General features: G+C 40.8%; 2 protein-coding genes across 7 annotated transcripts in view; one reads left to right on the forward strand and one right to left on the reverse strand.

The window, feature by feature from the left end:
* The window catches only part of zgc:172302 (phospholipid-transporting ATPase ABCA1), a 36,171-nt gene extending 18,881 nt beyond the window's left edge, over positions 1-17,290 (forward strand). For all 3 annotated transcript variants that reach the window (XM_037769984.1, XM_037769986.1, XM_037769985.1), the window contains 29 exons: positions 189-328; positions 498-635; positions 1,166-1,413; positions 1,770-1,827; positions 1,930-2,132; positions 4,275-4,389; positions 5,137-5,282; positions 5,527-5,651; positions 5,828-5,935; positions 6,427-6,619; positions 6,935-7,029; positions 7,557-7,589; positions 7,705-7,810; positions 7,900-7,974; positions 8,073-8,242; positions 9,189-9,366; positions 10,231-10,346; positions 10,780-10,924; positions 11,278-11,401; positions 11,752-11,881; positions 12,122-12,248; positions 12,534-12,596; positions 13,137-13,243; positions 13,372-13,513; positions 13,678-13,812; positions 14,413-14,516; positions 14,741-14,833; positions 15,373-15,622; positions 15,864-17,290. In XM_037769984.1, coding sequence (XP_037625912.1) covers positions 189-328; positions 498-635; positions 1,166-1,413; positions 1,770-1,827; positions 1,930-2,132; positions 4,275-4,389; positions 5,137-5,282; positions 5,527-5,651; positions 5,828-5,935; positions 6,427-6,619; positions 6,935-7,029; positions 7,557-7,589; positions 7,705-7,810; positions 7,900-7,974; positions 8,073-8,242; positions 9,189-9,366; positions 10,231-10,346; positions 10,780-10,924; positions 11,278-11,401; positions 11,752-11,881; positions 12,122-12,248; positions 12,534-12,596; positions 13,137-13,243; positions 13,372-13,513; positions 13,678-13,812; positions 14,413-14,516; positions 14,741-14,833; positions 15,373-15,622; positions 15,864-16,352 — 4,156 coding nt within the window. In that variant the 3' untranslated portion in view covers positions 16,353-17,290. The remainder of the gene's footprint in view (positions 1-188; positions 329-497; positions 636-1,165; positions 1,414-1,769; positions 1,828-1,929; positions 2,133-4,274; positions 4,390-5,136; positions 5,283-5,526; positions 5,652-5,827; positions 5,936-6,426; positions 6,620-6,934; positions 7,030-7,556; positions 7,590-7,704; positions 7,811-7,899; positions 7,975-8,072; positions 8,243-9,188; positions 9,367-10,230; positions 10,347-10,779; positions 10,925-11,277; positions 11,402-11,751; positions 11,882-12,121; positions 12,249-12,533; positions 12,597-13,136; positions 13,244-13,371; positions 13,514-13,677; positions 13,813-14,412; positions 14,517-14,740; positions 14,834-15,372; positions 15,623-15,863) is intronic.
* Positions 17,291-18,286: 996 nt separating this feature from the next.
* On the reverse strand, positions 18,287-21,747 carry LOC119488393. 4 transcript variants are annotated; one of them, XM_037769994.1, is made up of 4 exons: positions 21,463-21,741; positions 21,134-21,381; positions 19,798-20,006; positions 18,287-18,458 (listed from the first exon to the last, which is right to left on the reverse strand). In XM_037769994.1, exons 1-4 carry the CDS (start codon positions 21,653-21,655, stop codon positions 18,317-18,319), a joined length of 792 nt encoding a protein of 263 aa, XP_037625922.1. In that variant the 5' UTR covers positions 21,656-21,741; the 3' UTR covers positions 18,287-18,316. The 4 variants fall into 4 exon arrangements, 3 of the variants coding, with proteins under 3 accessions (XP_037625922.1, XP_037625919.1, XP_037625921.1); XR_005206949.1 differs by adding an exon at positions 19,429-19,513 and having other exon boundaries at positions 18,330-18,458; positions 21,134-21,746; XM_037769993.1 differs by adding an exon at positions 19,429-19,520 and having other exon boundaries at positions 18,330-18,458; positions 21,134-21,747.
* Between the last annotated feature and the right edge of the window lie 315 nt (positions 21,748-22,062).

Consider the following 22,062-nt stretch of genomic DNA (forward strand, 5'->3'; position numbering starts at 1 on the left):
TGGAGAGGGCCATTCACGTTTTCACGTCAGCCACCGTAGTTCTCCTACACGCTTAGCACACGGAAAGGTTTCAGTCTGCAACCTCACCACTAGATGTTGCTAAATCCTACACACTGTTCCTTTAAGGAGTAGATGTAGTTTCAAACAGATGTTCATATTTCCTCTCTGTGTTTATCTCTCTCCCTCAGACTAACAGTGGAGGAGCATGTGTGGTTTTATGGGTGTCTGAAGGGTTTATCTGAAGCAGAGGTGAAAGCTGAGCTGGACACTCTGCTGGAAGACGTCGGCCTGGTGCACAAACGACATGAACAGACCAAAAACCTCTCTGGTAGACTTCCTAGTTTAACTTCTCTATAAATACATGACCTGACTTTCATCTCACTTTAATTAGGTTGTAGAATCACAGTATATCTTTTGTGTGGAGGTGTCAACTTTGTCCTGAAAAATATATAATTTTCTGTTCCAGAGCTAAAAGCCTCTCTCTGTTTCTCCGTCAGGTGGCATGCAGAGGAAGCTGTCTGTGGCGATAGCATTTGTCGGAGGCTCTAAGGTGGTTGTTCTGGATGAACCCACAGCCGGGGTCGATCCTTACTCCCGCAGAGGGATCTGGGATCTGCTGCTCAAATATCGTAAAGGTGCAGTATAGGAATGGTGGTACTCATTGTATTTCTGAGTGGGGGGGTGAGAGGAAACTACATTTTAAAGGGCAATAAGCCAAAAAAGCATGTCAGCCTGAACCGCCGAGTGACAACTTTATAGCTTTATTTGTCTTTACTTGAATTGAAAGACTACATAATCACACAAGAGTGGGCTTAAAAAAGTGCTGAATAAATAGTGTATACTTTCCCTGATCTAGTCTTTCTATTGTAATGTGGCTGTGAAAGCTGGGTTTACTTTTCCTTAGGAGATACTCGCTGTAAAACATAGAAACAGAAACAATAGGCACAAAACAAAACTCACCAAAACCGTCTTGGCTAGTCTTTCCAACATTCACCAATTCTGGTTTGGTCAAAATAAACCCTTATTTCACAGAGTTAGATGTGAAAATATGCTGGCTCTACACGCTGTTTCGCCAATCGCCCAACCCTACCTGAGACCTACAAAATATACAGATGACAGGTGAAAGAAATAGTCAATATGTGTCTGTTCTGTCTTTCTTTGTCAGACCGGACCATCATCCTGTCTACCCACTACATGGACGAAGCAGAGCTGCTAGGTGACCGGATTGCCATCATCTCCCAGGGGAAGCTGTGCTGCTGTGGCTCGCCTCTCTTCCTGAAATCCCGCCTAGGATCTGGTTACTACCTCACTGTGGTGAAGAGAGAGGGACTAGACACCAGCACTCCCAGCAGTACCGGCACCAGTATCTGCACCAGTACCAGCGTCAGCGCCAACAAGCTGCCACCTCTCAAGGTCTGTTTTCTCTCTCTACTTTAATTATCCCTGACGTGTGCATGCTTGTTATTTTTTAGCAATGCTTTGCTCCATGTTCATGCTGATACATGCACCCAACAAATGTCTTTTCTTGATAGGAAAACAATAATTGAGTGTTGATTTAAATCAAGTTTAGTGACTTAGATTGGATGATAACAGTGGAGGAGTGAAACAAAGACAAAGAGCTTTGAAAAGTAAAAACAATTATATAAAATGACACACAAAAAACATGAAAAAACATCCACCTTGGTGAACAGTTGACATAAACATGTCACACCATCATATTTGTCCCTGTACTCTCCTCTGTAAATGATAAGACGTGATCTTTGTTGCAGGACAGTGAGTCATCCATGAGTGAAGACACCGGCCTGGGAAGTGAGGAGAACGGCTCATGTGAGTGTTTAACTGCTGTATGACCTCTACAGTAAGCTGATATCTCAAGCTAAGGTCTTACTCACCCCATGATCTCTCTCCTTATCATGGTCTTCACGGCAGACCTGGCGGCGTTGCTCTCCCTGGCACAGCAGCACATCCCGGGTGCGAGGCTGGTGGAGGAGTCGGGGCGCGAGGCGGTGATCAACCTGCCACAGACGGCGGCAAAGGACAGCAGCCTGGGAGTCTTCCTGTCCGAACTGGATCAGAGGCTGACCGAGCTGGGCATCAGCAGCTACGGCCTGTCAGACAGCACACTGGAGGAGGTGAGACATTTATTTGTTTTTGATGGATAAATAAATAAATACGCTACTTGATCCACCTGTCAGAGACCTTCAGAGACCTTAGCATGGAAGCCAAAGCTTAATTTCACACACTGTTCATTTACAAAGATGGCTAATACAGGTGTAAAAAAGGTCTCAATCGTTCTTCTGAACTCACTATGCATGTTGGTCCACAGCTCTGCAGCCAATTAAACACATTAATAGATCATTTCACAGTTGTAAACATGAATATTCCACATGGGGTTCAGTTTATTTCCTGTTGCAGTGTATGGCTGCGTCCAAAATCGCATACCATGCACTACATACCCAATATGTGCACTATCGTTCTGGCAGGAATCTGGCAGAACTGGATATGTCATATGAGCGTGCAGGGCGGTGCAGTCCTGTGGTTCTGATGCACGTTCATTATGTCGAGGAAAATAACTCTAGATTTGGTTGATAGTGAACTTTTAGGACATAATGATTTAAATGAGGTCTATTTAAGTGTTCGTACTGATTTACCTAAAAAGAAAATGATCCTCTGATTTACAGACGTCTCTTTATACATTCATGGCTATGGACTGTCGTTGGCGTTTTCAGTCCAAAATGGCAAAAGCGTTACCGCAGCGCCATCTAGCGTTTTGCCTCTTTGCTTCTATACTCTTTGGTAACAGCAATATTAGTGGGGCAGCTAAGCTGACATATTCATAACAATTGTGCATTTTGCGATAAAAGCAACACATTTGGCACAGACGTAGTTTTATAAAAACACATGACAACACATAACTTCGTAACAACACATAACAACTCATAGCTTCATAGCAACACACAGCTTCATAAAAACACATAACAACAAACAGCTTCATAGCAACACGTATTAACACATCATAACTACAGATCATCATAACAACACATAGCTTACTAAAATCCGTAATCCGCTCACGGGAGCACAGGAGCAATTGATGACAATTTTCTCCTTTAGTTGAGCATATATATCACGACTAGTTAGCAGCACAACCCAAAGTTCTACCAAAGCTCACTATCGCTTTAACTGTGATTAGAGGTTACTGGCAACCCAGAACGTTATCCAGTGATATCTCTGCTAATTTTACTGCTAATGAAAAGATACATGTACCGATGGAAAGCTGAAGATCTTGCTGTTCTATAGGTGTATTGGTCGTTCTATCATGAAGGCAAGGGGGTGAAGTTTGACCCTGAAGTGACCATGCTCCTTTTATGTGGTTTTCACGTTTTTCTCAGGTTAAAAGCGTTTAAAAAGCACACTTAAAAAATAAAGAGGAAATGAAAACATGTCTGACATCTGATCTAATCAGCTTGAACACACCTTGGAAATCACCAAGAGTCATAAAATCAGTTTTCTGCAACACTTTGGAATATGGCCCTCAAGCCCCAAATTAGTAGTGCCACCGATATCTTTTCATAAAATAGAAACCTACATCTGTGCCAAATGTGTTGCTTTTATCGCAAAATGCACAGTTGTTGGAAGGTCTTGTGTCCAACACACAACAATGCAGCCTGCGTGACCCTGAGACACTTTCCCACTAACCTTAACTGGTTTTATGTGTGTTAAGTGTTTGTGTGTGCGTGACCATTAGTGAGGCATTACTCGGTCCCACCAGGGTGATCTACAGGAGTTCAACCAGGCGTGATCAGGAGGGCTGGATATTTGTGGAGCAGCCATGGTCTTAATGGGTTTAACGTTGGCATCAGATTAGCACTGATAGCGGAGCCTGATATGTTTACTCAGTCTAAGCCACTCTCTGCTCCTCTGACCTCTGTGTAAAGCTGCTGGATGCTTTCTTTACTGCCACCTGCTGTCTACAGCTTCAGCTGTCAGGGCCTGAAGAGGGGAAGCTCTTCACTGAAAAATACAAATCCTTTGTTCCCAAACCTGTCAAAAAAAATAGTAGCAGCTTAAACATTTCAGTTTGAACTTAAAGCTGCATTAGGTGAAAGTTTTCATTAAAAATGCAGCCATCTTAAGCTGCAACAGAGAAGATGTGTCCATTGAGACCTTGTAGATTTACCCTGTTGTCACAACTCAAATTCTCCACCTACAGGAAGAGCATATTGTTGTGTTTTTAAGCAAGAGTTCAATCTTTTATCATAATCATTCATTTCCAGATCTTTTTGCGAGTGGCGGAGGAAACCGGCGTGGATGCTGATCCAGAGCTGCAGGCTGAATCTCCCAACAGAGAGCAGCCATCAGCTGGGCAGAGGACTGAAGAACCAGAGACAGGTATGCACAAACACATGCAGACACGTGGATTTGTGTACATACCACACAGTGTTTCCATGCACAGTCTGTCTGCTGTTTCGTCTCCAACTGTGGCTGTTTGTTTCCATAATGCTGCCAGGAAGGAAAAGGCTTCGTAAGCAAGGTACCTTCAGACCAGCCTGATTCCTGCACTGAAAATCATCATTAGATAGAAAAAGAAAGTGTACACAGCATTTATTTTAAACCCTAACCCTCAGTCTCTACTTAATAAGGGAGGAAGGGGATTCAAAGGGATAGTTGGTTTTGAAGTGGGGTTGTATGAGGTATTTATCCGTAGTCAGTGTATTACCCAGTAGACGGCGGTCGGCACGCCTCCAGTTTGGAGAAACAGATGGGAGTTACCATACGGAACCAAAGCAATGTACAGCTGTGGACAGGGCCGGCAGCAAAACCTTTTTTAGCCGCCTTGGTTCTGTAACTCCTGTCTGTTTCTCCAAACTGGGGCCGTGCGGACCGTCATCTACTGTAGGTAACACACCGACTATGGATATGTATCTCATACAACCCCTCTTGGAAACACCTGAACTATCCCTTTAACTGATTGTTGGTTCATGAAAGCTAATAAGCACACCAACATTTTTGTATTGAATTTGTTGTCATGTTTTTGTGGCTCTGATCTGACAAGAGTCTCCATCTCACAGCACTGACAGGAGTCTATGTATTTATCAGCCCAATATATCAGTGTGAGTGTTTTTTTCCTGCTTGCAGAACCTCAGGAGACAGACCTGCTGAGTGGAGATGGCCGAGGTGGGATACCCCTGACCGGCTGGCGGCTGACCTGGCAGCAGCTGAGGGCGCTCTTCATCAAACGCTGGCTTTATGCTCGAAGGAGCCGAAGGGGCTTCTTCGCTCAGGTGATGACAAATATCGGCGGCAGCTGCTAGAGAGCTATATTCAAAGGCCATCCATCGTCATAGAGTTTATGGTTTTCATAATGAAAACAAATGCTGTCTCCATCAGTTAGTAGACTAATCAGTTGTCAGAGACTTTGTTAACTAAACAAATAGTCAACTACTTATTTATGGTGTTTCTATGAATGACTCTCTCTGTGAGTTGGTCTTTAGAAGTGTTTCAGCTGAAGGTTGATTTGTGCTTCAGATTGTCCTGCCTGCTGTGTTCGTGCTGGTCGCTCTGCTCTTCAGCCTCATCGTTCCTCCGTTTGGGAAGTATCCCGCCCTGCAGCTGCAGCCCTGGATGTACGGAGAACAGTACACCTTCTTCAGGTAGGCCTCCACCCAAACGGTCACCATTTCTGTCAACACAGGAAAGATTTGTAATCAGTTTCTTCTGCCGTGAATTGGTTTGGACTACTCTACTTCTGTTAAATAACTGGTCGTGCTTTTCATTTGATGCCTTGTTATTTTGACGAGTGTCCTCGCCTCTGGTTTAATATTTACAGCAATGACGCACCTGGGAACCCGGCCATGGACAACCTGCTGGAAGCGCTGCTGGACCAGCCAGGTTTTGGTACCAAGTGCATGGAGAAAGAGGAAGAAGACAACAGCACGTAAGACAACCTCTGTGAATACAATAATTAGTCTCAGCAGCATCAGAAGGAACTGAAAGGAACATTAATGAAGGCAGTGGGACACATGGTCCTGAGACATCAGTGCAAAGAAAACACTGAAAAACATGTGATAGACAACAACAAAAAACACATCAATTTTAAACAAAGAGGAAATAAAACAGACTGTTCATGATTAAAAAAACATTCCCTACTTTCCTTTCATAACGATTACTGTGTTGGGTAAAAAAAAAAGTATGCACTTCTTCCTGTGATCCTCACAAAGTGCAGTCTTTTGATTGGTGGTATTAAGAAATCTATGACCCCTACTGGCACTCAATAGAAATTTCAACATCAGTTGTAAGCTTTATCGCTGCAAATGCAAATATCTGGCTTTGGGGAAATCTCTATAACTTTTAACACCAGACATTCAGGCAACATTTCACTGCTTAAAGCACAAACTTTTCCTTCATGTGTCCGTGTCCTCCCTGCAGGAGTCCTCAGTGTGAAGGCGAGCGGGAAGGCCAGTTCATGCGACCTCAGGTCTCCTTCTCCAACTGGCAAATGTTCAGCAGAGGCAACTGGAGCAGAGACACTCCGTCTCCTGAATGTCAGTGTAGCACGGAGGACGTCCGCCGGATGCTCCCCGACTGCCCGCAGGGTGCCGGTGGAATGCCGCCTCCTCAGGTCAGTATGGTGTCAGGTCAGGACTGACTTATTTGCAGAATGCAGTGTTGAAGGATCAGACATCTCCACGATTGCAGATTGGACTTAAAATATCGCCAATGCCTCTCACATAAAATTTCCTTGATCTCTGCTCATCAAATGTAGTCACTTAAAGAAACATACAAGGCCAAATGTGATATTAGAAATGAATCTAAAGCCAAAACACAGCTAATATTTTCTGTAACCTTGTATCATTTTCATTAAATGTTTGCTTGTGCGTGGTATCATGTGGTGAAATATACTGCTGTGTGTGTCTATATCTGGCTCATCTTTTAGATTAAGAGGCTGACTGGAGACGTCCTCCAAAATCTGACAAGTTACAACATCTCTGATTACCTGGTGAAAACCTACTCTCAGATCCTCAAGAAAAGGTACTTCATTAAACATAATAACATGTGTTACTATTTGGTATTCCATTTGGTTTTGTTTCTTTTTCACTAGTTTCGGTTTTTAGTTTTGATGTAGATCACTGGGGATAAATGCAAGGGTATAAAATACATTACCATTACTTTCCCTTCTCGTCTTCTAGTGTTTGGAAATTGAGCTTTGAAAAAATGCAGCATCCCTCTTTGATATCTGTGAAGACACAATTTTATTTGGTCAGATGTATTTATTATCTATACCCTAATAAACAAAATGCCTCATTATAGTCATAACTACATATATTCCTCTATCAGTGCCTTTCATTTGATCACAAAAGATTTTTTTTATCTTTATGTGTATCATATATACACTCACCGGCCACTTTATTAGGTACACCTTGCTATCAAAAGGTAGATATCTGTAGTTAGAACACCGGTATTAATGTCGTCAATTAAGGCCTGTATTTCCCTGTTTGTGTTTCCTTTAAAAATATTCCTCACACATTCACTCTTTTCCCTCTGTGTGTCATTAACAGCCTAAAAACCAAGAAGTGGGTGAATGAATTCAGGTAAGCTGCTGGTATAAAACATCATTCTGGAGGCAAAATTTCTCCAGTATTTATAACCATAGCATCTACAGTATAAGGCTCGACTGACGAGAAACAAACTGTTATACTGATACAGATACGGAGGTTTCTCCCTCGGGGGCAGCGCCACTCAGACTTTATCTCAGGTCCACCACGTCCAAGACTCGATCGTGGCAATCAGGACTCGTTATCAGGTTGCACAGGTATAACTGAGGTTTCAGACATGTTTAACTGAAACTGCTGTTTTCCTGAATGATCTTAATGTTTTCTGATGTTCTTTGACTCATCACAGAACAGTTCACTGGATCATCTGCTGAACAGACTGCCAGGTTTTCTAGGAGGACTGAACAGTCAAAACAATGTCAAGGTAAATGTCTGTCTCTCTGTCTTCTCTCTTCGTTTACTGTGGCCGGTCTTTAAAGGAAAAATCTAATATAAACATGTTTCTCTCTTTGTTGAACTCAGGTGTGGTACAATAACAAAGGATGGCATGCCATGGTGTCTTTTGTCAACGTGATGAACAACGGCATGCTGAGAGCAAGTCTTCCACTGGGTCCAGAGAGGAAGAAACACGGCATCACTGCCTACAACCACCCGCTCAACCTCACCAAGGAACAACTCACAGAAGTGGCCATGTTAGTTCACTGCTGTGGATTTTTTAGTTTGATGTTGGTGGATTTGGTTTGTTGTGCTTCTTATATGTCACCCATTTGTCTCAAGAGGTAAATTCAGTTTAGTCAGGACACTTTAAAGAGGACATATCATGCTCATTTCCAGGTTCATACTTGTATTTTGGGTTTCTACTAGAACATGTTTACATGCTTTAATGTTCAAAAAACATCATTTTTTTCTCATACTGTTTGTCAGAATATGCCTGTATTCACCCTCTGTCTGAAACGCTCCGTTTTAGCGCCTGTCTCTTTAAGACCCCCTCCCAAAAAAAGCCCAGTCTGCTCTGATTGGCTTCTGAGAAAAATATGGTGCATCTTTGCAAAGGTAGTTCTCAAGCCGTGGGTGATATATTCTAATGAGCCTGCATGTGACATAGGAAGGGGAGCCAAATCTGAATGGCTTGTTGAACATGTTTTCTGATCGAGGCAGCCCTCAAAAAACGAACTGGGTTGTCTCATTTAACAGTATGTGGGTTGGTAGGAACTCCAGATACCCAGATGTATGTGCACAAGCACTGAAAAAGTGAGTTTTTCATGATATGTCTCCTTTAAGTCTGATGGATTACTATCTAAAGTAAGTTTAAAGTCTTTTAAACTAAAATGAGTGGAAACCAATGGCTGTCTGGAAGGTAGAATACCTTCAAAAATGTAAACAGAATTACTGTACAACAAAATGATATGCTTTGAAAATTGGCAACAGTAATGTACAGTAGTCAATTATAATGAAATAATGTATTTTCTTTTGGTCAGGAACTGTTGATTAACACATTTTACAGAAATTGTATTTATTAATTGAATGTCAGAAGTGAAACAGGAAGACAAAGTGTGAGTAGTCACATAATATACTGTATGTATTGTGTATGTTGATGTGTTTTTGCTGAAACAGACTTTTCCCTGCTTCCTCCGTCAGGATGACCACATCAGTGGACGTTCTAGTTTCCATCTGCGTGATCTTTGCCATGTCCTTTGTGCCAGCCAGCTTCGTCCTTTTTCTGATCGAGGAGCGAGTCAGCAAAGCCAAACACCTTCAGTTTGTCAGCGGGGTCAAACCGATCCTCTACTGGCTGGCCAACTTCACTTGGGACATGGTCAGTACTCCAGAGAAAGGAGACATTTTCCTTTTACTCTCATCAGCCACAAGTCCCTCTATTGTTACATTGTGAGGTTTTTACCATGCGACAACAATCTCAAATTGAAATTGTTAAGTTATGTATGTTAAGTTATAAATGTTAAGTATTTTCTGATCATATTTGGTGACATTTCTTCATTAGAGGGGAATTGGGTCCATTTTCTGCATGTAGTATTACAGCAGAGGAGAGGCCAACTTGCTGGAAATGATGAATTCTGTCAGTGATGTTGTGATTCCTACAGTTTATCAGTTGAGGTTGACGAGAGCTACCGAGTTACTTCTTCAACAGAACCTGACCTTTCCACCTACATTATATTCAGATCTTTTTACTGTCAAAATAGAAGTTATGTGAATCTGGAAATGTAATCTAATATTGCCTAATGTACTTTGAGATAATGTGATTTAAATTCCACTTCATACCTTGTCGACTTTGACAAAAAACAAAAGTTGTGTTCGAACAGACAACAGCACTACATGAAAAAACACAATCCTCTCATTTATTTCAATGATGCCACTGTATTGCTGCAGCAGAAAAGCCAACGCAGAAGGTTCCAGCTAGAAGTTTAACCCGGCTCAATTTTTGCTGCAACGCAATGCAACATCAGCTCGCCTTCACCAACGTAACTCTTTGCATTCTCTTAATCCAAGGAGCTGCATTTTTAGGGGAAACTAAACTCTGTAAGGCCTCTCTTGTACGGATGGTGTAAGAGCTCACTTTAGTTCTCCAGTCAATAATCTGCATTAGATGATTCTCAAAATAACATTCACTGGATAAAAGAAAGACTTCCTCTTTTTCTAAAATGTCGTGTTGTCATCTCGTCAGTTGAACTACACCGTCCCGGCCACCATGGTGGTGCTGATCTTCATCTGTTTCCAGCAGAAGTCGTACGTCTCAGAGACCAACCTGCCCGCTCTCGTCCTGCTCCTCCTGCTCTACGGGTACGTTCAGACGCCACTGACTTCTATCCTCACTGCAACACTTCTAAAATCATGCATCATCAAATCTGACCGTGTCTGTTTCCATGCTCAAGGATAAACAGTTTTCATTTGATTATCTGTGTGTGTCTCAATATTTTAATCTAATTGTCTCAATCATTCACCAAAGATCATTCTTACCAGCATGTTGATTGGGATTGAGAACATCTTGTGTACTTGAGACATCGTGAGCTTGAATCTTGATTTTGACCTTTCTTCCTTCATTCATCTTTTGCTCCACACATAACTACAGAGGCAAACACGTTAACAGCATCATAACAGTCAGTTTACTGTTATGATGCACAGTTTTCATGTGTCTCTCTGTAAACAAAGTCTCTATTGTCTCAGTTAGATCACGGTCTGTAACAAAAGTAATGAATCTAATCATCCTCTTTAGGTGGTCCATCACCCCTCTGATGTACCCAGCATCCTTTTTGTTCAGCGTCCCCAGCACAGCCTATGTGGTTCTGACCTCTATCAACCTCTTCATCGGAATCAACGGCAGCATCGCCACCTTCGTCCTGGAGCTGTTTGTTGACGAGGTACAAAACGGCACAAGTCTGCACAGACAGGAGAAAGAAATCCTTATTTATTGGCTACATTATGATCATAAGGCAAAATGACTAAGACATAGGGCCCAGATATGCATAAACTATACAGCAGTTATACATAACAGCAACACCACCTTCATCATTGAGAGCTTGAATTCAATCACACGGAGCTCTTAACTTGAAATGTTTGGGAATTTAAATGTATTATGGAGGTGAGGTAGAAAAGCCAGAAGTCTTGATATATTGAGCAGTAATTGCCGAGTTATTCTGTGCAATGCGACAAAAAAATAATTATATTTAGTGCTCCTTTAACTAGTCCACAATTTATGGAATTTTTTTTCCAGCATCTGAACGAGGTGAACAGGATCTTGAAGAAGGTGTTCCTCATCTTCCCTCATTTCTGTCTGGGACGAGGACTCATCGACATGGCCAAAAACCAGGCCATGGCAGACGCTTTCCAGAGACTGGGTACCTATATATCCACCTCTAAACAGATATCTAAACATCTGTTCAGTAGTTCAAAGCTAAGAATTATTTTACCCCAAGAAACTATAAAGTGTTCTGCTTTTGGTGCTTTCTGCTCATTGATGTAGTGATTGTGCATCGCGGTTTGAATATATAATACTCAGTAAATTGTATATTGTGTTGCCAGACCCTTTTGTGTATGAGGGAGATTTTAGTTACCATCCTGTGGGCATTATTGCATGCATACTATTACTTACACTTTAACAGCATTTTAGACTGCACCAAACACACAGGATGTAAGATATATAAAGATATATGTATGTAAAGACTGTGTGTGGTTCTTCCTCCTCTAGGCACAAAGCAGACCCTGGACCCTCTTCAGTGGGATTTTGTAGGGAAGAACCTGTTTGCGATGGCAGCTGAAGGTGTTATCTTCTTCATCTTCACCATACTGCTGCAGTACAAGTTCTTCATTCGCCTCAAGTAAGTTTAAAACAACGCTCTCAATAGTTTAATAAGATGCAGACATAGCTTTTGGTTGGAACCGAAAATGCAGCAGCTGTACCAACATGATTGTGAGGCAGCACTTTTTCTAAAAGCAGATAAGATAAATAAATGTGTGGAAACCGATTAATGCCTTCTGTGTAGAAACATGAGACTTATATAGTTAGACTGCATCACAAAACTAAATGATACCGGGTGATGTTGAATCTCTCCGTTCAGGCCGTGGTGGGTCGAGCCTGAGATGCCTCCTCTCGGTCCAGAGGATGAAGACGTCGCCAGGGAGAGACAGAGGGTCATAAGTGGCAAAGCCCAATCAGATATCCTCACCATGACAGACCTGAGCAAGGTACAACCAGCATTCAAGCCTAAAAAACAAAACTGAAACTTTTTACGGTGTTAACACTCTTGTGGCTGAATCGCAGAAAATCTCTTCTCTCAGTTGACAAAACATCCAAACTACTTATTTGAGTTCTGTTTGTAAGAGCTACATGTGTGTATTTCTGTTAGAATTGCATGATTGTTTGCCATCATGCATCATTTTTTCCATCTTACACTGACAGACTTCCTGCTGTGACTGCATTGTTGTGATTTCCTGGTTGGTGGTAAAAACAGAGGACTTTTTGTTTTGCAGGTTTATAAAGCAGGCAGGAAGCCGGCGGTGGATCGTCTCTGCCTCGGGATTCCTCGTGGAGAGGTGAGAGATATTCACACCAAAAGCAGCGCTCATAGTACAATGAAAACACACATTGTCTGACTTGTGTTCTAATCAGCCCTGTGTTTGTCAGCCATGTATATATCTACTATAGATACAGCCATTATGTCCCAAAAGAGGTCATTCTGGATAATATCCCAGTAATTATTTTATCACTGCTGCTGCTGAAACTACTGCTACTAGTGTTAGTATTACTGATGCTGCTGTTTCTATTACTGTAACTGCTAATAATACTTCCACAACTGGAGCTGCTGCTTCTACTACTAATATTGCTACTGCTCGGCCTACATTATAAATCTACTTCCTCTACAGCTGCTTATACAGCTACAACCATTACAACTATTACTGCTGCTACTACTCCAGTTGTTTCTACTGCTGCTACTGTAGAGTGAAACATCTGTTATATGTTAGCTAAGTTTTGACTGAATAACTTCACTATAGTCTCAAGGGAATGGTCGCAGCTGCTCGCTACAGCTGCTGCATGTGTAGATATATTAATAACTTGACGTTTGTTTCCTCCAGTGTTTTGGCCTGCTGGGGGTGAACGGAGCAGGGAAGACCTCCACCTTTCGCATGCTGACCGGAGACACAGCCATCACCTACGGAGAGGCTTTCCTTAATCACCACAGGTACAAACTCTCTGCCCCACCCAGTCATTCCACTTTTACAAAGGTCCTGTTCTACTAAGTTTATGACATCAAACATGAGATTTTAGTATTGGTAATACCGTAAAACTGTGTGTTTCTGTGGTTCTCAGTGTGCTGACAGAGATGGAGCGAGTCCACCAGCTGATGGGTTACTGTCCACAGTTTGACGCCATCAGCGACCTGCTGACGGGTCGGGAACATCTGGAGCTGTTCGCCCGCCTCCGGGGAGTGCCAGAGGAGTCTGTTGCCAAGGTAACGTAAAGGAGCAGCTCACGTCAAAGCTGAAATTACAACATTGACTCATTTGATTTTAGAATTTGTCAGACACGGTGGTTAGCATTGATGTGGAGTGACGGGTATATTTAGCTGCACTGTGCAGGATTATAGAGTAATGTACCTTCTCTGCTGTCCTGCAGGTGGCGCAGTGGGGGGTGCAGAGGCTGGGACTGACCCAGTACGCTGAGCGGGAGGCTGGAGGCTACAGCGGAGGCAACAAGAGGAAACTCTCCACTGCCATCTCCCTCATCGGGGCTCCGCCTGTTATATTCCTGGTGAGAAATAAACTTTTTGTTTGTTTGGGGTTTTTTTAGATAATTTTTTGGGGGCTTCTTTGCCTTTATTAGACAAACAGGACAGATAGACTGTAAAGGGGAGATAAAGAGAGGATGACATGCAGCAAAGGGCCACGGGTCGGATTCGAACCCCGGGCCGCTGCGGTAAGGACTCAGCCTCGGTACATGGGGCGCCCACTCTACAGGTGAGATACCTGGGCACCCCGAGAAACAAACTTATTCACCAAACAGCTGAAGAGCAACACCGAGGATGAAACTTAATATCACCTGTTTAAATTCTATATGAATTAGATGGGGGAAAATGGCTCTGAATTTACATTAAATATTGGAATAAATAACATTTTAAATATAAAACACATACATATTTCTACATATTGCACATAAGAACCCTTACATCACAAACGTACATGCATGTTTTTTCCTATATGATGTGGTTCAATATCTTAATTGTTGGGGCCACTACTGTAATATCCGTTTTCATTCTTTTGTAAAATGCGTTCAGTAACATTGCTAAAATGTATTAATATGTTGACTTAAACGTTGTTTCCTTGATGCTTTGATTTCTTTAACTCTTGTCAGGATGAGCCCACCACTGGCATGGACCCAAAGGCCAAAAGGTTTCTATGGAACTGCATCGTCAGCGTCACCAAAGAGGGAAGAGCTGTAGTTCTCACCTCCCACAGGTAGGAGGAGATGTACACTGAATTATTCTTCATATACTCATTAACAGTGGCTGTAATAGCCAAGACACACCAGCAGGATGACCCCCAGTTTCCTGTTCCTTCAATGGAGAAAACATAAAACACTGTAAATAATCTCCTACTGCTGCATCAGTTCTGTATTTAAGGCAAAGAGTTTCCTCATAGTGTATTTGTTAATGGATTTTATTATGTGTCTGTACGGTCAGTATGGAGGAATGTGAAGCTCTCTGCACCAGAATGGCCATCATGGTGAACGGCAGATTCCAGTGTCTCGGATCTGTACAACACCTGAAGAACAGGTAAGCACTCTGTGTTCTGTCTAATACACGTTAAACTCAAAACACAATGTATCAGTCAATGAATGAATGTCGTGCTGCTTCAAATGCCTCACGTCGTCTAACTTTACTCCTTACTTACTGAATTAACGCATGTTAAACTGGTAAAATAGCCTCAGTGTAAACTGCACACAGTAGACTGCATGTGCTACTCTACTCAGGAACAACACATATCATGAGACTGACTGGCTTTAAACTTAGATTCACTTAAGAGCAATGCAGTCAGGACATTTAAACGTAACAGCATCAACAGTAAAGGGCTTCACTACGCAGCTGTATGGACTGTATGCTTGTGTATACAGTCTGTGGATCTACTGCATATACCTCTGCAGGAAGTCCTTTGGTTTGATCCTGTAGACCCTTGTGAGATTCACTTTTTCTATATTGTGTGTGTTGTATGGTCCTTGTTTTTAAAGCTGCTCTAAATCTAATTCCATTAAACTGTATTAAACTGTAACAGTACGTATAAAATCTTGAGTACTGTGTCATCTTTCATCTTCCAGGTTTGGTGATGGCTACACCATCATACTCCGTCTGGCGGACCCTAAGTCCGACCCGGACCCGTGCCCCATCAGCACCTATATGAAGAGCTCTTTCCCCAGCATCGAGTTGAAGGAGCGCCACCAGAGCGTGCTGCAGTTCCAGCTGCCCTCGCACGCCTGCTGCCTTGCGCGGGTCTTCGATGTGCTGGCCAACAACCACGAGGAGCTGGGCGTCATCGACTTCTCCGTTTCACAGACCACCCTGGACCAGGTGAGAAGGAATGATGGTCCTGATCCTGGTTCTCAACTCTTGAACAATGTTTGAGTTGTAGTTTAGTCAGTTAACCTATCTCCCTGCTTCTACTAGATCCATTAGTTTGTGCTAAGAGGTGTTAACAACAACAAGAATGTGATGGATGGCTGACAGTTATTAGCTTGATAACTAATCAGGCAAATTTAAATGAATTAAAGAATGAATTAATGTGCCTCTAAAGCGTTTTTTTTTTCTGTAGGTGTTTGTCAACTTTGCCAAAGAGCAGACGGATGACGACGACCTCCTCACAGATGTGGTCATCGGCAACAGAACAGTACAGAACAACCCAACTACGCTGCACACCAGGATTAACCCTCCTACCATCCAACCGCAGCCGCCAATCACACCCCCTCAGCCGATCAAGACCCCACAGCAGCGTGGGAAATCATCTGGCAGCAAACCGAAAGAGGATAAATCCAAAAAGCCAAAAGCCGGCAAGGTCAAATCTAAAGAAGGCAAAGCTAACGGAGAGAAAAACAGCAGTACAGCAATGACCATAATACCACCGAGAGAGGAGAAGGCTCAGAGGAGAAGCCGAAGGGGCAGCGGTAGATCAGACAGCAGTAACGGTGAAGCTCAGGGAGAATCCAGTAAACCCAGTGGGTCCAAACACAGAGCAGAGAGCTCCAGTAAAAGTCCTTCTGCACTCTTTATAGTTGACAACAACACACAGGACAGTGCACTGTGAAGTGGACTGTTGCAACATGAGCAGAGGACGCAGGTTCAAAGGACCAATAAAAGGCTTTTTATTACTCGCTGTATATTCATTTTTTCAGTGGCAGCCACCTCAATATGCGACATGGAACGACACAACTCATCGGAGTTAGAAGTGGAAAAGATGGACTTTGAAAATTACTAGAGGTAAATTTATCCCCTTGGTCTCCTCTGAAGAAAGAAAGGTAAGTACTTCCTAATATGGCTTTGGTGCCTTGTTCACCCGTCAACATATCTGCAGCTCTATACCCTTTATTTGGGTTCAAAATCGTACACTGTGTCTTCTCTTTCTGTATCAATCTCATCAGTCCAAAGTTATTTATCCTGAAATAATATTATGCAACTCTCAATGTAAAAACAAGGGGTGGCGTTCCTCAGGGCTCAATCCTTAGACCTCTAACAATCTCATCTTTATTTTGCAGAAAGCACTTTAAAAAAAGAAAATGCTGCAAACTCTCAAATGGTAACTGAATTACATGTGTTACATGTAATTATTGAGATGAATTTATGTATCAGAAAACATTTGAGGAGTTGTTTCAGAACAATATACACTATCTCTTATGTGGAGAGACTTCTTACTGCAAGTTAATTATGAAATACCTCTTAAATATTTAATGAGAACTGTAACTGAAAGTGTTATTGTTTTTTAAATCAAGAATTTATTTTGTCTTTTATCTGTCAAAATTAATTTTTTGTTGTTTTTATTTATTTGGTGTGATTGGGTAACAGTGTCACCGTCCAAACGGAGGGTGTTACATGGTTATTTAATAATTAAGTCACGTTTAGTTTCTTTCTTTCTACTGTATAAGTCACATGAAGAGGGATCTGACATACATCCTGCACAGCTCATGAAAGGTCTGGACATCTCGTTTAATTATCACAAGACATTAAAATATTTTCAAAATATTAAACTATTGAAAAAGTGCAGATACACAGGTGTGACTCGACACTGTTTTAGCTGCAGAGTGTCGTTCCTCTAAATAATGCCAAACTACAGCACACCAAATTAAATCAAAGGAATTATGATTAATTAATTAGAATATTTTAATTTAATTGATTTAATTTAAATGAAAATGTATAATTATTTATTATATTAAATAATATATCAAAAGCATTCAGTCTAGGACTGTCCTCGACCAAAGAAATTCTTAGTCGACTGACACTCATATGATTTTGTCGACTAATAGATTGGTTGATTTAATCAACAGATCTGTAAAACTGAGTTTCCCCACAAAGAATCACACAAAAGCACCACTTTGAATCTGGTTTTTACCAGAGATGTGCTCATGTGTTTCTTAGAAATAAGTCATTCCGCATGAAAAAAGCATTAAAAAAGACGACTAAGACCAAAACAACCGATTACTTAACTAATCGACTAAGAGAGGGCAGCCCTAATTCACTCTGAGCTGCAAAAAGCATTGCCTTTGGTCAACAGTTGTTGTTGTTTTTTTTATTAATTGAAATTTGTTTTAATAAACTATATATTTCTTTTTATGACACAGCTGACTGAATGTCCAAAGCAGGTTGTTGCTGCACTTTAATGCACTGTTACATATTCAAAAGATTGTTACAATAGTAACTATAGGCATGAGACAAACATAACGTATCAGAAGAGAGTATTCAATCAGAAGGGTTTTATTCCAATTGTTACATTATAAAATATAATGTTTAAAAAGGTTAAGTGTGTTGGAAAAGCTGAAATGGGTTATAATGATGGAATGAGAGTCTGTACTACTGAATGTACTTTTAAGGTATTATGCTTGAAAAGTTCTACTTGAACATTAATGTATCTGTGCATCTACTGTAAGATGTACATTATATGCTGAAGATATTATGTTAGAAAAGAAAAACGAGTATATGTCTGTGTTTGTTTTGCCCTGAAGGAAAATAACACTGTATGGTTTCCTGTATCATTTTTAAATGTTTTTAATGAATGAATCACTGTAGCGTGTGGGAAGTGTGGATGTTTTTCTTCGTCACAGTGAGGAAGAGCGTTGGTTTTGGTGCAGATAAAAGTGGAGGGACGCTCCTCCATCCGTTTATGCCGCGTCCAACCACGACTGTTTCTGTTATTGCTTTACTGTTCAAAGAAAAGAGACAGAAACCAAATTTACTGGACAGTTTTCTTTACACTAAAGTCACTTATCCAATATTATTCAGATAAATAAACTTCTAAATCTACACATGGTTACAACCACCTACAGAAAATCTTAACATAGTAAACCTATTTAAAGGTCCCATATCATCATTTTCAGGTTCATTCTTGTATTTTATGTTTCTACTAGAACATGTTTACATGCTGTAATGTTAAAAAAAAACATTATTTCCCTCATACTGTCTGTCTGAATATGCCTGTGTTCACTGTGTTCATATCTGAAACGCTCCTTTTTTAGTGCATTTCAGCGGAATTGCGTTGCTAGGCAACAGCTTCAGTCTATGTTTACTTCCTATCAGCTGATGTCATTCACATACACCGCAACAGGAAATAAACAGGTACACATTTAAAATGTTTCAGTTTAAAACTGTGTAATGGTCTATATGTTGTATATTTGTGACATCACAAATGTACAGAAATCCTAACAGCTTGTTTCAAAGGCACAGTTTCTGAATACGGGCTGTGTATTTCTCTGTGGATTGAGCATTTCAATACTTTCACAGTATTTATACAGCACTTAAACCTGCTTTATAATAAAAAAGACATTAGAATCTCACTTTTTACAATATGGGACCTTTAAATAACTCATGGAGCGATATCATTTTTATCTATTAAGGTATGCACTACTAAGGGTTCAATAACAACTATAATTTTAAACATTAAATATCTTAGGATTTGACCATTTTTATTGCCAAGATTTCAGTAGTTTGTTTCTTTGTTTTGGTTAGAAACTGTATTTAGACCATCATAGGACACTAAAATTAGTGTCAGTTGCTCTTTCGGATACATTACTGCTCATAAATGAAGAAGTCTTTTTCATCACATCAAACCAGATATTTGAATGAATGTATGTCTTCTGTTATAGCCATTAAATGTGTTCAAAATCATTATTTACCTCTCTATATAATAGTTTTTATTGTCAGTGGCGGGGTCCGCCATTCTCTCACTGGATTCAAATGGCGTTCACACGCACAAGGGATCTGTTTACTCGGAAGACAAGATTTTGAAGAGGAAACATTTGCATCGGTTCAAATTCAGCTGACGTGATTTATGAAAAAGACATCAAATTTAATTTAATTGAATAAATAATAAAATCCAGTCTGTTCCTCAATAGCTGGTCTGGCAGGAACCCCCATCCAGAGGGGATGATACTGTATTCATATCTGATATTTAATTTTAAAATGCTGTAACCTTAATGTAACCCTGATAATGTCCTTTCTATATTCCCCTCTCGTACTATAACCACCAAAACCACCAAACATACGTGTCGTCCAGGTTTCTGTTCTCTGTGACGCTCTTCTCTCTCAAACGTTGTTCACTAACAACCACCAGGTGATGATCAGACTGGACACGTCTCCACGGCCCTTCATCACCACCTCTCCTCTTCTTCATGGCCAGCTTCTCTGTGACCGTCTGCAGCAGAGTGTTCAGACTGGACATGGAGATGTCAGGAAGACGAAACTCAGGAGATCTCTGCAAGGGAAACACAAGAGGAGAGTCAGACAGGTCTGTAGTGTGAGTATTAACAATAAAATGGACTTAAAGTATGAAAAGTAAAAGTACTCTCTGCAGAAAAATGTCCCCCGTGACTGATTTATTATTATAAATTATTAATAATTAATTATAAGTCAGCACACTGACACACTGACAGCTGTTGTTGCCTGTTGGGCTTCAGTTTGCCATGTGAGTTTGACATTTTTTATGCTAAATGCAGTACCTGTGAGGGTTTCTGGACAATATCTGTCATTGTTTTGTATTGTTAATTGATTTCCAATAATAAATATATACATATATACATTCACATAAAGCAACATATTTGTCCACTCCCATATTGATAAGAGTATTAAATACTTAACAAATCTCCCTTTAAGGTACATTTTGGACAGATAAAAAATGTGTGATTAATTTGTGATTAATCATGATTAAATATTTTAATCAATTGACAGCCCTATAAAATAGTAATACTCAAACAAAGTACTGTATTAACGTATTTAGTTACTTGCCATCACTGGTGTCTGAGTATCTTGAAAAACTAAATTAGCTTTTGAACTGTGGTTTTGAAGTTATTTTTTTAAATGTTTGTCATAGTATTTACCTTTCAAACTCTGAATTTTAAACCTAGTTTTAAGGACTTAAAGTCTTTGCATTTGTCATTTGTGTTTTAGCACGCTGACCAAATTAAAGGAGCAATAAAAACGATTTGTACTGAATGTGTGGATGTTTATATTTGTAGTCTCTGATCAATACCAGTGACTCAATCATTGTTCATGACGTTGCTGATGTTTCTGACTTTTAAAACTCTTTCTATTGCTCATATAGCCTTGTTGATTTCTACTCTACTTGGCTAATGTGTTCTTCCCCTTGTGTAGAAATATGACTTAATCGTTTCCTCTTAATCGTAAGCTGTGCCAACCTCCTCCTGGTTTCCAGTAAAGGTAGGTATAAATGCTAACTTCCTTCATGTCCTTTGTGAAGTGAAAATAAACCACATTTACAGGAGCAAAACTTTGCAGCACTATGTTTCAATCTCAGGATATTAAAGAGGAGATTTAATCAGGAAAATGAACATTATTATTCAGCTGGTTTTGCAGTTCACTCACACTTTTAGAGAGCAGGGGGTTGTCTATCCAGGGCCCGATGTCTCGTCCTTGTCCTGTAACCACCTCAGGGCCTTTTATAGAAACATTTGAAGAGATGGTCTTTGTTTGCTCAGATAAACTGATGGAAGGTAGAGGTGTGTGGCATCTCTTCTGAAGGTCACAACACACAGCAGAAGCTGATTTAGACTGAGTTATAGGTGGCAGCACAAGCCGAGGATTTAGTGGTGGTTTGGTGTCCAAATTTAATCCTTGGGAAGAACCACATGTTTGTTCCACTGATTTAATGACAGATGGATCATTTTTGCTGCTGGTTTCTGGTTCCTCCTCACCTTCGCAGATGGTGTCGTCTTCTTCCACCTCCTCTTCCTCTACAGGCTCCTTCGCTGCAGCCAGAACAGGCATCAGGTTGACACAAAGCCTCATTTTGTTCCCTGACGTCTCACATGTAGTGACCTCGGCTGAGGTGGAGTTGTTGTTTGATGTGGCAACTGTAATCTTCTCCTTTGACTTCTCAGTTCTCATCTTGAATGTCTTCACTTTGCCCACGATCAATGGACAAGTGGCTGCTTCATGTTTTCCTAGTATTACTGTCCTTGCTTTCTTTGTCCTTTTCCTCATTCCAAAATTTGTATAAAAACACCTTTGAGAAGCTTCTCTGATATTGCCCAAACATCTCTCAAAAAATGCTTATTAACAATTAAAAAAATGTCCAAACTTGACAGAGTTTGTCACTCGGACGTTTGAAACTGAACAGCTTCTTTTTCTCTTCAGCAGCAAAGAAAAGCTGAGAACAATTAGAGGACTCTGTGGCAGGCCTATTAAACTGGCTGTTATGGTAACATGCACACAAACTCTAGTCACCCTTAATGGTGAGTGGGGGTAAATCATTGTTATTTCAGATTGGATTATGTTTGACCTGAAACCACTTA

This window comes from Sebastes umbrosus, chromosome 5 (assembly GCF_015220745.1).
Source record: "Sebastes umbrosus isolate fSebUmb1 chromosome 5, fSebUmb1.pri, whole genome shotgun sequence".
Taxonomy (NCBI): domain Eukaryota; kingdom Metazoa; phylum Chordata; class Actinopteri; order Perciformes; family Sebastidae; genus Sebastes; species Sebastes umbrosus.

Coding starts and splice junctions, on each gene's coding strand:
- LOC119488393 (XM_037769991.1), bottom strand. CDS start 21,655: ATGAGAACTGAGAAGTCAAAGGAGAAGATTACAGTTGCCACATCAAAC. Junction 20,007..21,133: donor ACCCCCTGCTCTCTAAAAGT/GTGAGTGAACTG, acceptor TTTCCCTTGCAG/AGATCTCCTGAGTTTCGTCT. Junction 18,459..19,797: donor AACAGAAACCTGGACGACAC/GTATGTTTGGTG, acceptor TTCTTTGAACAG/TAAAGCAATAACAGAAACAG.